Source organism: Mesoplodon mirus, assembly GCF_964341445.2.
Source record: "Mesoplodon mirus genome assembly, chromosome: 1".
NCBI classification, from domain to species: Eukaryota; Metazoa; Chordata; class Mammalia; order Artiodactyla; family Ziphiidae; genus Mesoplodon; species Mesoplodon mirus.
The window spans coordinates 7,885,829-7,903,378 of record NC_138976.1 but is presented as its reverse complement, the minus strand read 5'-3'; the positions used below and the strand labels follow the sequence as shown (position 1 = coordinate 7,903,378).

Genomic DNA, 17,550 nt, shown 5'->3' with positions numbered 1-17,550 from the left:
GGTGGGGACAGTGCGGTGCTGTGGCAGGGACAAGGCCTGGTAGTCTGGTCCCTTCTGGCTTGTCCAAAGCCCTGAGGATTCCTGCCACTTCTGAGCTCATTAAAGGCCCAGGGTGACTTGCCTTTCCCAGAGCTTGGCTAAGTCAGCTCTTCTGGGGCAGGGAGTGAGGGGTGGTCCCGGCCTGGAGACGGTGCTGGCCTGTGGCTTTAGAGAGGCTGGGGAAACGCTCAGCACCTCCCAGTGTCTAGCTCCCTAGGAAGGCCTGTATACCCACTTTCTCATTTGATTCACAACCCCATTTGCAGCTGAGAAAACTGAGGCACAGTTGTTTGTCCTCAGGCATGCCTGTTAGAGGCTCTAGGGAGGTTAGAACTTGGGCTCTGAGGTCAGAGCTGCCACCTCGTTAGGTGGGAGACTGGCAAGAAACTGCCCTTCTGGGCATGTTTCCTTCCCAGGAATCTGTAGTAGTAACAGTGGTGGTAATTGTGATAATTAGTGTCAGGACTTTGAGAACCCCGGCCACCATCTCCCCCACCTCCCGCAGGTCACCTTATACATCCTGCTTCCTTCTGATGCTGTCTGTGACCCCGACTGCAACTCAGTAAAACAAACAAAAGCCAACATGCCATAACAAACAAAAACTGCAACATTTAATTTTTTTCCCCCCAAACCAAGACACTGACACTAGGCTGATTTCCCTTTACAATGTTATTTTCTACAATAGAAGCTGGGACAGAGATACAAACACAGCCCACTGAATCGGGGGGTGGTGGTGTAACATTCTGTTAGAAAGGAGGGGTGTTAAAAAAAAAAAAGACCTCCCCTCCCCCCCATCTCCCTCCTCACCTCCCTAAAGAGAGGAAGCCATGGACATTCTCCATCCTGGCAGATCATGCCACGTGGTCAGTTTGTGGGGTGACCAGAAAAAAAAAAAAACTAAAAATATTGTAGACCTTTATTTCTTTTCTTTAAATCTCCTAGTAAAAACGTTAAACTGTCTTTCAAGAAGATTCCAAACTGGCATTGCATAGACCAATTCCTTTCCAAAAATATCTCTAATATAATCTTTCTATCTCTCTCTCTATATATAGGATTTTAAGTCCGGAGCTGTGGGCACCTAATGGGAATTCACTGAGCTTGAGGGGACCAGAGGGCCGAAGAAAGAGTTCCCACGTGGGGATGAGGCCAGGGCTCCAGGCCTCCGGCTCCAGCCAGCATTAATTTGGTTGTGGCCGAATTCTGTTAGTCCAATTACCCTGGCCCAGGGCCTAGCGTGGGAGGGTGTGGCAGGCTCTGTCTCCTTCTGGGGTGACTGTCAAGTTCAGACCTCGCCTAGGGTGGGGCTGGGGTTCTGGTTTGGGGAATTCTCCCCAACAGCACCAAAGCCAGCTATTTTATGTCTAAAGCCCCAGAACTCTGAATCAGACCCCAAATACACCCTGAATGCGTCTCCTCACTGGGCTGAGGTCATGAAGATACAGAAGGGAAGGACAGCATTCCCCCATCTTCTGGGGGTCACTTCAACTGGAGACAGTGCGGCCAGCTCCCTTTTAAAGTGCCAGGTGTCTGTGGGGCAGGAAGGGACCCGCAGAGCTGACCAGAGCCTTCTCCAGCCAGAGCAAATGCTCCATCCTGCCTCAGCAGGCACCTTCTAACATTCATTTTCTAAAAGTTAGGTAATTAAAAACAACAAAAACCCTAGAAATGCTCTGGTCCCAACGCCAGGAGGTTCCAAGACCAAGACTCCAATTCTTGCCAGTGGGGCAGAGGGCAAGGACCCCTCCCAGCCTGGGGAGGAGACGCCCCCATCTGCCCCCACCCAGATCCCCAGCCCTGCTGGGACCCAGCCAGCAGGTAGGGAGAGAACAGAACCACCTCCCCTCGCCTGGGGGAGGAGAAAATACCAAACTGTGAACTCTAAAAACGAAAAGAAAAAGGAAGGAAGGAAAGAAGGAAAAAAGAGGGAAAAAGGAGGAAAGAAAAGGAAAAAGGTATCGGGCCAAGTAAACACCAGCCTGCTGGGTTTATACAAAATGAGTGAAATTTAAGAGCGGCAGGGGGGTCTGTCCAGGGACTGGCTGGCAGTCAGAACCCATCTTCAAGCAAGTAAGGAGGACTAGGACGGGGAAAGTGCTGAGAGCAGAGGATTTAGGGAGGAGCGGGGGCAGGGCCAGACTGCCCCCCGCTGGGAAAACCCCATTAATGGACCCCACCTCGCCCTTGCCCAGAGAGGGGATGCTTTCAGAGGATGGCTGAGGCTTTTCTGGCCAGGAAGCCAGCTCCAGGCCAGGCCAGTCACAGCCCACCTGCCTCTCCAGCACTGGCCCCGGCCTGGGCCAGCTGACCCTGAGGGGAGAGAAAGGGTGCTTTGCCTGCCAAGCCCAGCCCAGCCAGGCCACTGACCTCCAAGGGCTTGGGAGGCACCTGCCCTGGCTTCCTACTGGAAGCCAGCTGCTCAGGACCCAGTCCCGGGCAGAGGGGAACCACTGTCCACGCTCAGACCTTTCTCAGCATGGGGCTCAGGCCTGAGCTGGAGCTAACTGGAGTGGGGAGGGGCAGTGCCACGTTCCAGCCGGGCTGCTAGGGCTGGGCTGCTGACTGCACAGCAGGCAGCGCCCAGGAATCCTTGGGAAGGGCTCAGAGCACAGGCAGGTGAGGGCCAGGGCGCTGTGCTGGAGACAAGCGTGTGCAAAGTGCAGGCTGCCAGGGCAGCAGGAGAACATTCGTTGCAGGGGGAGGTGGGGTCTCAATCTGGAGTGTGGGTGGGGTTTGAGGTCTTGGTTCCCAGGAGGAGGCCGCCAGCAGGTCCCCCGGGACACAGGGAAGGGACAGCTGAAGCACTGAGCAGTCAGAGGGCCATGGTGGCAGGATTCCAGGGGTGGACTGGCCCCCCCAAGGGCAAGGGAGCAATGGAGCAAGGCCCTGCCAGGGCCACTGGCTGGGCCAGTGCTCCTGGAGTGAGCAGGGACACAGAACAAGAGGCCCCTCAGCCACAAGCATCCTTGCATGTGCAGGAGCTGCTGCATGTCCTCGCCGAGGGGCCAGGTGGGTGTCCAGAGGGGCAGTCCCCGCCGAGTTTGTCTGGCCCACCTGCTTCACGGGCCCATGTGTCCTGCCCTCTAGTGGTTCAGAGGAGAATATTCACAGTGGTGCCCCGGGCCCGGGCGGACCATGAGCGTCCCAGCAATGATGGGAGGTCAATGGAATGATGCTTTGGGGCTGGAGTGCATGGAGCAGGCACAGATGAAATGCGGCACAGATGGTGATCCGAAGGGGAAGGTCCCTTGTGGAATGACTTGGGTCTGGACGTCTGTGAAGGCAGGGCCCTTCTCCAGCCTGGACGCCCGCTCCTCAATGGCTTTCAATCACGACTGGCTCATAGACCCCAGAGGAGACCCTGCGGGGAGAGACAGGTCAGCTTGTCATCCTCGATGGTCCTTTGCGCCAGGTCCTTTGGGCCAGGCCCTTGGGAGTACTTCACAAGCAGGCCCCATTTTGCAGAGAAAGAAACTGAGGCTCAGAGAAGTTGAATCACTTGCCCAGGGCAAAACAGATGTTAAGTATCGGAGTCTGTAGGAGTGCAGAGCTGGCACAGACCATGCCCCAAGCCCTCCTGAGCACCGGCAGCTCTCACGCTGGGGTGTGCTGCGCCCATCCTCACGACAACTCTGGCAGGGAGGGTCTGCAGCTAGCCCCACTTGACAGGTGAAGAAACTGAAGCTCAGAGGGATTATGAGGCTTTTCTAAAAGCGCAGTAGAAGGTTGGGGAGCTTGATCGGCTCCTCTCCCCACTGAGGGAGGCCAGGGCCACCCCTGGGATTGTGGACATTCAGGGCTCAGCATACAGCTCTGCAATGACCTTGCTGCCAAATAGATTGGTTCTTCCCGTCCTGCATCTCAGTTTCCTCATCCTCAGAGGGGGCTAGAGAGGGATGTCACAAAGCCCCAAGGAAGTGCCGTTTTCCTCTTGCCCACCCCACCCGGGGCAGCTGAGGCGGCCAAGGAAAGATGGCAGTTGCAATTTCAAGCCTCAGCCAGTAGGGGTCAGCAGAGGAACACCAGAGGGCAGGTCTGGAGACCCTGCATGGCCCAGCAAAGCCCCCTTCTCGCACGGGCCGGAGATGTTAAATGGGCACTTTCCCACCTGGCCCACAGGAACCAGGGGAAAAGGCTTCAGCACAGCCCCGCAGGTGGGAAGCTCTACCACTCACTCACTCATTCATTCATTCAGTGAGCCAGGCACACAGCACGCATGCTGTAAGTGAATGATCATGAGAGGGCACTCTATAAAACCGTAGACTTCAAGTCCAAGTTTGATCCTACCACCTCCTCGTCTCTGAACATCATGCAGCAGAAATCTGTGTTGCTCACTGACGTATCCCCAGCACCTAGGGATAGCTCAGTACCTGGTGTGTCGCTGGTGTGCAATAAACATTTGTTCAGTAAATAAACGAGTCATCATCATCATTTTTTTAGGAGTTCCCAGATCCAGGAGGAAGGGAAAGGAAAGTAGAATCCAAAATAAAGATGTATTAAGCCCCTGTTATGTGCCAAGCCTTGTGCTAGGCACTTACCAAGGTTCCTCAGAACCCCCAAAACCAAACCCAGGGCCTTTGTCCCAGGTTTCCAGGTAAGGTGGTGTGGTCCACATCATTTGACAGATGGGGAAACTGAGGCTCAGAGAGAAGTGACTGGTCCAAGGTCACACTGACAACAGTTGGCATTCAAAGCTAGGTCAGTGGGCTGCAGAGGCCATATCCTCTCACCACTATGCCCCAGAGCCACACTCGTGACCCACCCAGAACCTCCAGCCCTACCTGTTGGCCAGCTGGATGCCACTCAGGGTGGTGGAGCCATCGCGGCTCACGAACAGCCGGAGGTTGCTGTCTGTGGGGACACAGGGAAGGATGGGGGCTGAGCGGGGCGGCGCCGCCAGGGAGCCCCCGGGCGTCGTCCCTGGCCCGCCGGCACGGGCAGCTCACCCTCAGTATTGCTGCCGTCCGTGAAGTCCTGGCTCTGCATGATCTTCTCCACGATGTCGTCAGCGTCAATCCGCGTGTCATCCACCCAGGTCGGGTGGCTCTCCACGGAGTCCTTCTTCCTCCTGGGGTGGGGCGGGGGGCACAGTCACACCAGTCAGGGCAGCAACAGGCACGACGACGACAGGACCAAGCACCCGCAGCACTCAGGATGCTCAAAGTGCACGTGAGAGCTGGTCCAGACTGTATTCATTTAACCCTTACATCAAACCCTATGTGCGGAGGCTGCTACGACCTGGTTTTACAGAGGAGGCCACAGAGGCCCTGAGAGGTTAAGTACCAGCCTCTGAGAGGCTGCAGAGCAAGGGTGCAGACGGGGACAGAGGGGACACTAAACCGCACGCAGCAACAGCTCACTGAGCATGCGTGCCAGGCCGGGGCGCCGCGCCTGTGAGCGTCAGCTGGTTGAATAGCCACGCCCACGCCACTGCGGCAGGGGCCCCCTTGTCCCCCTGTTACAGATGGAGAAGCAGAGGCTCAGGGAGCCACCGGCGGGGTCTGCTGTCCAGGAGCACGTATGGTGAGACTTACCGAAACGAGCGGTCTGACAGATGTGGGGGCCGGGGTGGCCGCGGCGGCTTCTCGGGGGCCCGGTGCTCACGCTCGCCGCCCTCGGGACCCTCCACAGCTATGCTGAGGCCGCCCGAGGCGCTGCTGCTGGTGGACGTGTTCCGGCGATGTGTCAGGTCCGAGAGGCTGGAGGAGCGCGAGTGCTCGGTGCTGTAGCCTGCGGGGCGGTCGGGACGCTGATTACCGGGAGCCGGGGGGCCGGGGAAGGTGGCAGGCCAAGGGCAAGGGGCGGGGCGGGCACTCACCAGAGATCTTGGACTGCTGGCTGGCGTAGCTGGAGTTGCGGGAGTGGCCGGAGTGGAACACCTCCTCGGGGCTGGAGAGGTTCTGGTCCGGCTCCTCTGGTACCCCTGGAAGCCGGGTAGGGGCAGGGGTTACCAGTGTGCCCGCCCTCGCCCTTGCTCGTCCTCTGAGTGTGGCGGGGGGGGTGGGGGGCTGGGGGGTGGAGAGCACATTATGTATTTCCATTTAAGAGACTGAAAAGCTGAGGTCCAGGGGAGCAGCAGCAACCTGCCCCGAGCCGCAGGTCACCACTCGAACCCAGGGTCATTCGTTCATTCCACAAATATCTGTTGGGGACATCTTCCATGCCGGGCGCTCTACTGGGTGCTCGGAACAGGAGACGTGGTGTCACAGGCACCCGTGGTGGGAAAGAAGAATGTTGAACAAAAATGACCCATGATTAACCACAACTGGCGAATGGTGCAGAGTAGGGAGCATATGGGGGGGTCTGACCCAGCCTGGAATCAGGGAAGGCTTCTCTGAGGAGGTGGCCTTAATGCGAAACCTTCAGGATGTGTGAAAGGGAGCAAGCCAGAAGGAAGCAGCATCAGGGGAAGGGCCTTCCAGACAGAGGGAAGGGCATAAGCAAAGGCCCTGAGGCTCGAATGGGCTTGGGTCTGTGTAGCTGGAGTGGAGTGAGTAAGGGGGTGTGGGAGGCGGGGAACACACTTTCAGGCAGTGACAGCAGGAGATTCCAGGGAACCAGGCAGGGTCTGCCCAGGGCTCCATGAGTAACCACCCCCCCACACCAGTCCTCCTGGTCCACATAGGAAGCAAGGACTCATCCATCCTCTCTTCAGAGATGAGCACACCCAGGCCATAGCATGGACCCCAGGCCTGCCTGTGTCCCCACCCAAAGCCACATGGCTTTTCAAGTCAGCAGGTTCTCCGCATCTGAGGGGTTGCAGAAGAGGGAGAGCGAGAGGCAGAAAACCAGCTATAGAGGCTTGTAGGGGCTCAAATCCCACCCCCCGTGGGAGAGGCACCTCTTCTACTTTGCACAAGAGGCCCCATATTTGCTGGAGTGGCCTGGTCCCCAGATCTCTCCTCTGGGGACCCCCACCCTGAAGCTGGAGAGAGCAATGGAGCTGGGGAGCCCCCATTCCTGCATGCAGCCCCCAGCTCTGGGCCACACTAGGCTGGGTGTGCAGGAAAAATGGGAGTGGAGGGAAGCTGGCCCTTGGGGTCAGAGGGTCCCTCACTGCTCCCATCCCCTGGGGGCAGAATCACCCAGCAAACAGGGCCTGAGGCCCTGTGCCCTTATTACCCTTGTGGCACAAATTAGGGCCGCCGCGTGCCACCTTGCTTACTGATCAGCTAAGGGGCAGTCCTCCTCCCAGCTCTGAGCTCACCCCCTGGGAAGGGGTGCAGAGGCCAAGGCTCATGCTCGGAGGGGCCTGCTTCACCCCGCACAGCACTCAGGGTTGGCGGGTGGTGCAGGCTGGAGCTTTCTCTCCTGGTATCACCTCCCCCTCTCCATTGCCACACTGATTCCTCTGGGGATTCAAGCTCATTTGCATTTTTCATAATATTAGTAATAATGATAATTTAACAAAACACGTGCTGGGAAATACAGAGGACATACTATGTGCCAGGCAAGGCACGCACGTACGTTTGCTCAGTTCATCCCCAGAGCAACCCAAGATGTGATTGCTACTGCTGATCCCATTTTGCAGAGGAGGACGCTGGGACCTGGAGAGGCAAAACAGCCAGTCAAGGTCACGCAGCAAGTAGCAGAGCAAGAGCTCACAGGACATCCCTCTGCCAGGAACACTGCACACCACACCCCAGATTCAGCTCAAATGACACCCCTTCAGGGAACTTTCCCCGGTCGTCCCCAGGCGGACACCTTCTGTGTCTTTCTGACACCTCTCGTCACAGCTGTAGGTGGACATGCATTTGACATATTTATTGTCTCATTGACACCTGTCTCTCCTGCTGGGCCAGGGACCCGGTTAGTCTCGGTCCAGGGCGCTGCTGTGATCCTGGGGCCACGCACAGAGCCTGGATCACAGGAGGGGCTCAGACGCCTGCCTAATGGAAGCGTGGGTGGGTGCACGCCATCCCACTAGCCTTCCCCTCTCAGCAAGCATCCCCCTTAGGACCTAGGGCTATGGGGAGGTAAAAGCCTTCGGCCGTGGGAGGGGTAGGGAGGGCAGGTGAGGAACAGTACCTGAGCTGAGGATGGTGGGCCGGGCCTTGGGGGGCCGGGACCCTGTCAGGGAGTTGGTGCCACTGCCACCGCTGCTGGTCCCGCCACCCTTACACGTCAGCTGCAGGGAGGAATCCTGGCCTGGGATGGAAATGGACTTGGCAGTGGACGGCGGCCTTGGGAAGACAGATGGGTGTGACCGGAGTGCCCCACTTTGGGGTCGGAGAAGACAGGGGAACCCAAAAGCCTGGAGGAGGGGACAGTCCCTTGTCCCCCCTCCCCGTGTCCAGGACAGAGCCCCCACCCCTCAGGCGCCCTGCACCAGCACTCACGTCTTGAAGCAGGGGTCTCCAGAGAGCAGGAACATTCCAATGGTGATCTGTGCAAAAGCCGGAGAAATCAGCCACGCCCCATCCACCCCCCAGCCCAGGCGCCCGGCCTCCCTGTGGCCTCCCTGCTCTGGCTTCAGATGGGCTTGGACTCTGATCCTATCTCTGTCCCTTGCTGGCCCTGGCGAAGCCACCAAACTTCAGTGAAGCCCAGTTTCCTCGTGCAGGGGACAAAACTGATCCTAACGCCTACCTCGTGGAATAGTGGAGAGGATGCTGGCAGCTGGCACGGGGTGAGTGAGGAGGGAAAGTCAGCTACTGTCTTTGCAAAACTATAACTAGACTGTGAGGCCCTCGAGGGAGGAGCCGCAGACACTCCCCGTCCTCTGCACCCCTCGCAGCCCTCAGAGCAGGTGAGCAGGTGGGAGGGAGGCTCTCGATGCCTGCGCGGCGGGGAGGGGTTCACAGATTCCAAAACAGAGGGCAGGGGCTTGTGAAAGTTTGTTGAATAAAGTAAAACAAGAAGCCATTAGAAATGTAACATCCACTCGGGCAAAGATTTTGGCAATGGTCTGAACAAGGCAAGGTTTGGGTCCCCAAATCTGAGCTGGGGCGGAGCGACAGGCAGAGGGGTGATGGGGTGGGAGAGAGGTGCTCAGATCACAGGGACACCTCTGACAACAATGGTGACCGCTGGGGTGAGGCTTTGTTTTTAGTGGATTGTTTCACTTGGCCATGATAGCAACCTACAAAGTACGTGATGGCCCTAGGCTGTAGACGAGGGAACTGAGACTCAGACTCAGGGGAAGGGACTGCTCAAGGCCCTGCAGACAGGATGTGGGGGAGATGGCCTTGAACTGGAGGCCACCTGGCCCTGGGGCCTTGATCTGGCCTGAGGATGCACTGGGCCACTGGGGCGAGGCTGAAAGGGCTTGGCTCTCACAACAACTAGCCTGGACCTTTTCAGGTGCCTCTGGTTTCTTCGGCAAAAGGCCCAGGATGCCCCAGAGCCCTTGCCTGCCACCCCTTGCCCGGCTCTACCAGGCATAACATGCTCCCGCTGGGTCAGCTCGCAGAGGTGTGGTTACAACAAGACTGTTTTCTCAGCCAGGTGGAAGGGTGTGGGGACGAGGAAGAGAGGCATGCTGGCAGCGGATGCCCAGATATCTCTGTCCCAAGAGGCCAAAGAGGCAGCTGCCTGGGGGGAGGGTGATGCCCCGGCTGGAAGCCTTGCCGTGGCTGGGCCCTCTAAGCAGCTGCCCGGCTCTGCCAGGTCCGGGGATGGCAGTCCATCTGCTCACTGATGCTCTGGGAGCTCAGGCTGCCTCATGACGTGTGGGCAGTGGTTAGGAGCTGGACCGCAGGGTCAAGTGCCAGCTCTGCTTGTGACCCAGGCGGATGATCTAACCTCTGTGCCTCAGCCCCCTGTGGTGAAAAACGGGCCAATGATAGATACCACACCCCACGGGGCTGTTGTCAGACACCACGAGATAAGGGGTGGTAAGCACTCAGCCATGCTGAGCTCACCGAAAGTGCTCACCAAAGCGTTAAAGAGACTATTGGGTCCACCCCTGACCCCTGATTGTGGACGGGGAAACTGAGGCCAGTGCCTGAGTCAGGCCTTCGATGGTGGTTTCCTGACCCCAGGGCCCACGTCTTTCCCAGGGTCTCTCACTGCCTGTCTGGGGTGAGAACCTGTATTCTTAACAACCGTTCAGGGGACACTGACAAGGAGCACATTTGCCCCCGCCCCTTGGTGGGAGGGGGCGGATGGGGCAGCAGAGCCCTGGTACCTTGAGGATGGAGTTGTCCTGTCGGGTGTTCTTCGTGTCGTATCCCTCCAGCAGGCAGCAGCGCACCGTGGAGCCCGAGCCTGCGAACTCCGCCAGGTTCAAGTCGGCAAAGCCCAGCTGTGGGGACAGAGGAGAGGGTGGGAGGCTGAGGGGAGTGCGGGCGCATGGCTGGCAGCCCAAGGGTTAGCTTGGCAAGGTGGGATGGGGAGGGGAGGCAGGGCCCTCGGGCCCACCCCACGGCCCGGAATGACTGTTGCATAACCGGCACCCAAGGACAGAGGCCCGGGCTGGCGGCTCCAACGTGGCAAAGCCAGGAGCTCACATCCCTGAGCTGCACAAAGCTCCCTTTGTGCCGTGTCCCAGCGTGCACCAGGGCAGCGCCCAAGATGAAAGGACATTGTTGTCTGTGACACAGACGCATTGTTCCCTGGGAAACAAGGCCGTGCTGTGGGAGCCACCAGGCCAGCGGACAGGAGGGGAGGGAAGGCCCGTGGGAACTTGGCGTTGGGCTGCGAGGGTGGAGGGCACTGCAGGGTGAGCAGGAGACCCCGGCGGGAGCTGGAGTGAGGGGCTGGTGGGAACTCCCAGCTGCTCCTGCGATGCAGAAGGGAGCAAGGGATGCGGAGGGAAGCGAGAAAGTGTGAGAACATGGTGTATGAGCTGAGAAGGCCTCCTGGGTGGAAGCCAAGTCTGCCAGACCTGGAGGGTGAGGTTGGGGGGATGCTGGGCTTGGCGACTTGGAAGACGAACCAACCCAATCAGGGACATTCATTGAGCACCTGCTGCATGCAAGTCTCTACTGCAGAGCTTAGGGCACATGCTTCAGACAAGGAAACTAAGGTTCAGAGCGGGGAAGTGACTTGCTCAGGGGCTCACACACCTTAACCGGCAGAGCCAGAACTGACATTAGGCCTGATCAGCGTCAAGTCTCACCACCTTTCTGGGCCTCAGCTTCCTCCTCTGATTAAGGGGAGCTGAGCCTGTGGTGGAGATTTGATTAAACAATGGAAGGGAAGGGCCTGGCAGGTCTGACATGTGACATAGCAGGTTTGTGGGGGGGAGGGGGAAGGAGGTGGGAGTTTCGGCTGTTTGCTGGCAGTTTCTTTCCTGGCTGTCCTTCACGCACATGCATCAACGGGAGGAGAAATCTCCACTCCGAGAGCATCTTCCACAGCCTGGTTCTAGCCACCCTGCCCTCTGCTTCTGGAGAGGGCATCAGCGCCCTGGCCAAGGCAGAGTACAAGGCCTGGTCCACTGAGCTTCCTGGGCTCTGGTCGGTGGGAAGGAACACGCCCTGCACAGCACCTCCCTCGGGCTCTCCATGCAGAGTGAGGTGAGGCAGAGGCATGTCCCCTCTGGACTGACTGAGCCCACCCCCTGCTGCAGGGCGCCTCCCCAGGCCGCAGAGGGTGGGCGAGAGTCCCCACGAGAAGGGGGCTCAGGGCAGAGCAGGCTGATTCAAAGCCAGAGGTAACCCTTGCAGAGCCGTCTTCCCCCACCTTCCCCAGTGGAAAAGGTTTTAATGCGTAGGCCTGAACTGTCTGTGGGCACAGGGAAAGCCCGGCAACCACACAGATGTGCAACAGCGGGGCCTGGCCGAGCCCTCTTCACCCAGCCAAACGATGGGCCCCGCCACTGTTAGACAGCAAAAGGAAATTTGTGATGACACAAAAACATGCCCATGATGTACTGGTAAGTAAAAATCCAAGTTGTAGAATCTGTTTAGAACAAGTCCCTCTTGTGAATTTAAATATCATATCACCTGCGTGTGCGCAAGTACACACATAGGGTGCTCCTTGTATGATCCTCTAAACCACATGCACACGTTTTATTCACTGCTCTGGATGTATATTTCATGCTTTTTTTTTTTTTTTTTTTCTTAAAAGGTCTGGAAAGACCCTAACAAATCAAAATGGTGGAGTCTGAGGAGGAGGCCTAGAGAGAAATAGGGTGGAAACCACCCTTTCACTCTGAAAACCTCTGTCCCATTTCTGCTGCAACAAGCATCCACTGCCTTTATGTTAAGTGTAAAGACTATCAATAAAGATATTTCAAAAAAATAGGGACTTCCCTTGTGGTGTAGAGGTTAAGAATCTGCCTGCCAATGCAGGGGACACGGGTTTGAGCCCTGGTCCGGGAAGATCCCACATGCCGAGGAGCAGCTAAGCCCGTGCGCCACAACTAATGAGCTGCGCTCTAGAGCCCGTGAGCCACAACTACTGAGCCCACGCGCCTAGAGCCCGTGCTCCGCAACCAGAGAAGCCACCGCAGTGAGAAGCCCACGCACCGCAAGGAAGAGTAGCCCCCGCTCACCGCAACTAAAGAAAGCCCGCGCGCAGCAATGAAGACCCAACACAGCCAAAAATAAATTAAAAAAAAAAAAGATATTTCAAAAAAATAATATATCTCATGGAGGGCAGGGCGTCTTCTGTTTGGGGCAAGAGAGGCGGCTGGAGGTTCGTCTAGGAGCTTCTCTCATGCCTGTCCCATCCACCCATCCCGTCCCACCCCACCGCCCCTTCACATGGCCCCGCTTACCTTGGAGTAAGCCTTCCCACCTTTCAGCTCCTGCATGGGAAACAGACAAAGACAGCAGGATGACTAGGGGATCCCAGGGACCTCATGGGTCTCCCCAGTCCACCTCACCCCCCAATCTGACTCCCAGGGAAGGAGGACAAGAAAAGGGGTTGACTGACTCACTCAGGGCATGGGCCTAAAGCCAGCAGCCCAGTGGTCCTACCAGCGCCCCCTGGCCTCTCACCTTGCGCACCGACACACGGAAGATGCAGGGGTCCAGCAGGCCGGTGGCCGGGTTGGCACTCATCTTACACACGAAGGTGAACCTCTTCCGCCACCGCACACAGTTCTCTTGCACCTCCTCCCTGCGGGTCAGAGGGACAGTGAGCGCAAGGGTACAGGGTCCACTTTTAGGGAGGTGAGGGCCCTGCTACCTTTGGGACGGGGAGGGAAACTCTCACTTTTCACTTTGTATCACAAAGTGACTGTATTTTCATAACAAGAATCTGCTTGTTGTACGTGTTATAAAAAAACCCAACAAAAACATAAAAATAAAAAATGAAAAAAACACAAGGCGAGGGTGAGATCAGGCTGGGGGCGGCTGTCTGTTTCCAGCACTGCCTGTCTCACCCCCAACCTTGCTCTGGGGTCTTGAGTAGCTCCTTTGGCCGCCATTACCTCCCTCCAGCTGGACTGCCTCTGGCCCTCTCAAGTGAGCCTCACAGCGGTGTTGCCAGGATGGACTCCCAGCCCTTTTTACAGATGAAGAAACTGAGGCCAGATAAACTGCCCAGTCCTGCCCAGCCAGGAAACAGCTGGCCCTCAGCCCAGTGCTGCCTGGCTCCAGAGCCCCCTTCTTCACCAGTAATAATAACAATAATAATAACAACAAGAGCTAACGCTCACACGGTACTTCTGTGTGCCAGGCACCACCCAAAGCACTTCACAAAACCAGCTGCCGCAGGAGCCTTCTCCAAGTGCTGGCGATCCAAGGTCACGCTAACCCTCCCAGCAACCGTCTGGGGCAGCTACTACCCGTAGTCCAAGCCCACGTTCAAAGAAACCGGGAGCTCTAGGGCTAAGACCCCGGCCCGAGGCCCACCACTGGCAGAGCAGAGCAGGGACTTGAACCCAGGCAGCCTGGCTCTGGTGCCACGTGCCCAACCCTCCCCACTGGGTCAGGGCAGGGTGGGGGAGGGGGTGCTGGCTTTCCAGCCCCTGGAGCGCCTCCTGGACCTGAGGAGCATGACCAAGCCCACCAATTCTGCACCCCCCGCACTGGGGAGGCACCCTGTGCCCTGGGGGTGAGTGGGAGCCAGTGGGAGCAGTCCCCCGAGCCTCTCCAGCTGCCTCAGGAGCCGGTGGGCCCCGGGGGTGGCAGCGGCACGTGCTGGAAATGAGCCCCCCTGCCACGGCAGGACGCGCTCAGGAAGGGAGGGGCAGGCGTACGAGACATGATCTCCAGCCTCATCCCACTAACAGGAACGGCGCGTGGACAGCTGAGGAAGTGACTGCTCCACACCCTGGAGACCAGAGGGGCTCGGGTTAATGGCCAGACGGGGGCCCGTGGGCGGAGGGTCAGCACAGGTTGAGCATCCCCTGAACACGGGCTGGCCTGCTTCTCACGGCAACACTGGAAGGAGACTCTGTGCCACCCCTTCTACAGCTGAGGGCACTGAGGCTCCCGGAGACCACCCAAGGTCACACCCCCGGTGATGGACAAAGCAGGATCTGAACTCAGAACGGTCCAACTGCAGAGTCAGAGCGCTCAGCCATCACCGTGGTTCACGGGTCAGGGGCTCGGGAAAGCCTGGCAGACAGAACCCCCTGGGGTTGTGGAGCCAGCAGCGCCCTAATCTGAACCCGAGGCGTCTACCCATGTCTCTGAGTCCCAAGTATGTGCCAGGTGCTGGATGCTGTGGTGGACTTGATTCACAGACTGACATCTGACAGTCAGCCCACTGATGACTCAGTGTCACCAGGACAGGGTGGGGGAAGGGGTGAGTCAGGGAAGGTGACTGGCTGCAGGGAGGTGGCATTCAGGCTCAGACCCGAATGAAGAGGGGGGAGTGGCAAGCGGGGGAGACAGTTCCTGGCAGAGGGAATCGCATGAGTGAGGAACAAACATACTCTTGGTTTCTCGGCCGATGAACGCGCCCGAGCCAAGCCTCTATGAGGAGCTCCTTCCTAGCCCCACAAGTCTTTGAGGATGGGACCATGGCTTCCCCACATCCTGCCAGAGCTGTGACAAGAAGCAACAGGACTCAGTCGGGCAGACCTGGGCTCGCAGCCTCACAATCACTGTGCAACCTGGGCTGGGGCTAGTCACCAAAATGCTCTGACCTTGTTAGGAAGGTGAGCCCCAGCAACCCCTGCAGACTGGGGACAAACAGAAAAGGTCAGGGCTAGAGATGAGGGGGGGAGGAAGGGACAGCTCCCAACCCGCCAGTGGACATGGGCAGGGACCCTCAGGAAGCAGGTGCCAAAGGAGGAGTGGGAACCCTGGGCTGGAGCATCATCTGACCCAGCCACGGCGGCTCTCCTCATTCATTCATTCATTCAAGTAACTGAGCACCAGTCGTGTGCCAGTCCCTGTTCTATGCACTGGGGCCACAGCAATGACTAGCTTACATTTTGCTGGGAGTGGGAAGGAAGAACGAAAACTACCTCTTTTGGCAGATGACTTAATCTTGTATGTAGAAAATCCCAAGGAATCCACTAAAAAAACTATTAGAATACATGAGTTCAGCCAGGTTGCAATATACAAAAATCAGTTATTTCTATATACAGTACTAGTGAACATCCACAATGAAATGAAGAAAACAATTTCATTTACAATAGTATCAAAAAGAATAAATTTAACAAGAGAAGTACAAAACGTATACTCTGGAAAACTACAAACTACATTGCTGAAAGAAATTCAAGAAGATCTAAATAAATGGAAAGACATCCCACAGTCGTGGACTGAAAGATTTAATATTGCTAAGATGATAATACTCCCGGGCTTCCCTGGTGGCGCAGTGGTTAAGAATCCGCCTGCCAATGCAGGGGACATGGGTTCGAGCCCTGGTCCGGGAAGATCCCACATGCCGCGGAGCAACTAAGCCCATGCGTCCCAACTACCAAGCCTGCGCTCTAGAGCCCATGAGCCACAACTACTGAGCCCGCGTGCTACAACTACTGAAGCCCGCGTGCCTAGAGCCCGTGCTCCGCAACAAGAGAAGCCACCGCAATGAGAAGCCCATGCACGGCAATGAAGAACAGCCCCTGCTCGCTGCAACTAGAGAAAGCCTGCATGTAGCAACGAAGACCCAACACAGCCACACACACACAAAAAAGATGATAATACACCCAAATTGATCTAAAAATTCAATATGATCCCTATCAAAATCTCGGCTGGCTTCTCTGCAGAAAATTGACAAGTTGATCCTAAATCTTAGCAAAGGACCAGAATAATCAAAACAATCTAGAGAAAGTAGAACATAATTAAGGGATTCACATGTCTTGAATGCAGAACGTCTACAAAGCTACAATAATCAAGAAAGAGTGGTTCTGGCATAAGGATAGACACATAGATCAATGGAATAGAATTGAGAGTCCAGAAGTAAACCTTCACATTTATGGTCAGTTAATTTTCAACAGGGGTGCCAATGGGGGAAAGAACAGTCTTTTTAACAAATGTTGCTCGGACAACTAGATATACACGTGCAAAAGAATAAAGCAGGACTCACTTCTCACACGGTATACAATAAGTAATTCATAAGTTTAAGAGCTGAAACTATTAAATTCTTAGAAGAAAACAAAGGGGTAACTCTTCATGATCTGGTATTAGGCAACAGTTTCTTAGATGTGACACCAAAAGTACAAGCAACAAAAGAAAAATATAGATATTTTGAACTTCATAAAAATTTTAAAATTTTGTGATTCAAAGAACACCATCAAAATAGTGAAGACAACCTACAGAATGAAAGAAAATATTTGCAAATCATATATATGATGAGATTTGTAGCTAGAATATATAAAGAGCACTTACAACTCAATAATAAAGACAAACAACCCAATTTAAAAATGGGTAAATGATCTGAATGGACATTTCCCCAAAAAAGATATATAAATGGCCAATAAGCACATGAGAAGATGCTCAACATCATTAACTATCAGGGAAACACAAATCAAAACTATATAACGAGTTACCACTTCACACCCACTAAAATGGCTATAATCAAGACAGATAATAAGTGTTGATGAGGATGGGGAGAAACTGGAACCCTCGCGCACTGCCGGTAGGAACGTAAACTAGTGAAGCTGCTTTGGAAAACAGTCTGGCAGTTCCTCAAAAGGTTAACCATAGAGTTACCATACGACTCAGCAATCCTACTCCTAGGTATATACCCAACAGAAATGAAACATATGCCCACACAAAAACTTGTACACACACAAATGTACGCAGCAGCATTATTCATAATAGCCCAAAAGTGAAAGCAACCCAGATGTCCATCAACTGGTGAATGGATACATAAAATGTGGTATATCCATACAATGGAATATTATTCAGCAATCAAAAGAAACTGAGCACCTAAACATGCTACAATGTGAATTAACCTTGAAACATTATGCTAAGTGAAAGAAGCCAGTCACAAAGAACTATACATTATATGATTCCATTTCTATGAAATGCCCAGAATAGGCAAATCCATAAGAGACAGAAAGACTGATGATTGCCAGGGGATGGGGGAGCTGGGAAAAAATGGGAACGACTGCTAATGGGTATGGAGTTTCTTTTTGGGGTGATGAAAATGTTCTAAAATTGACTGCGGTGATGGTCACACAACTCTGTGAATATACTAAAAACTACCAAACTGTACACG

General features: G+C 55.5%; 1 protein-coding gene across 2 annotated transcripts in view; it reads right to left on the bottom strand.

The window, feature by feature from the left end:
• Positions 1-628: 628 nt before the first annotated feature.
• The window catches only part of EEIG1 (estrogen-induced osteoclastogenesis regulator 1), a 36,598-nt gene continuing 19,676 nt past the window's right edge, over positions 629-17,550 (bottom strand). For both annotated transcript variants that reach the window (XM_082624327.1, XM_082624328.1), the window contains 10 exons: positions 12,927-13,047; positions 12,704-12,733; positions 10,166-10,282; positions 8,376-8,422; positions 8,065-8,219; positions 5,855-5,959; positions 5,571-5,766; positions 4,983-5,104; positions 4,818-4,887; positions 629-3,397 (listed from right to left, as the gene is read on the bottom strand). In XM_082624327.1, coding sequence (XP_082480453.1) covers positions 3,352-3,397; positions 4,818-4,887; positions 4,983-5,104; positions 5,571-5,766; positions 5,855-5,959; positions 8,065-8,219; positions 8,376-8,422; positions 10,166-10,282; positions 12,704-12,733; positions 12,927-13,047 — 1,009 coding nt within the window. In that variant the 3' untranslated portion in view covers positions 629-3,351. The remainder of the gene's footprint in view (positions 3,398-4,817; positions 4,888-4,982; positions 5,105-5,570; positions 5,767-5,854; positions 5,960-8,064; positions 8,220-8,375; positions 8,423-10,165; positions 10,283-12,703; positions 12,734-12,926; positions 13,048-17,550) is intronic.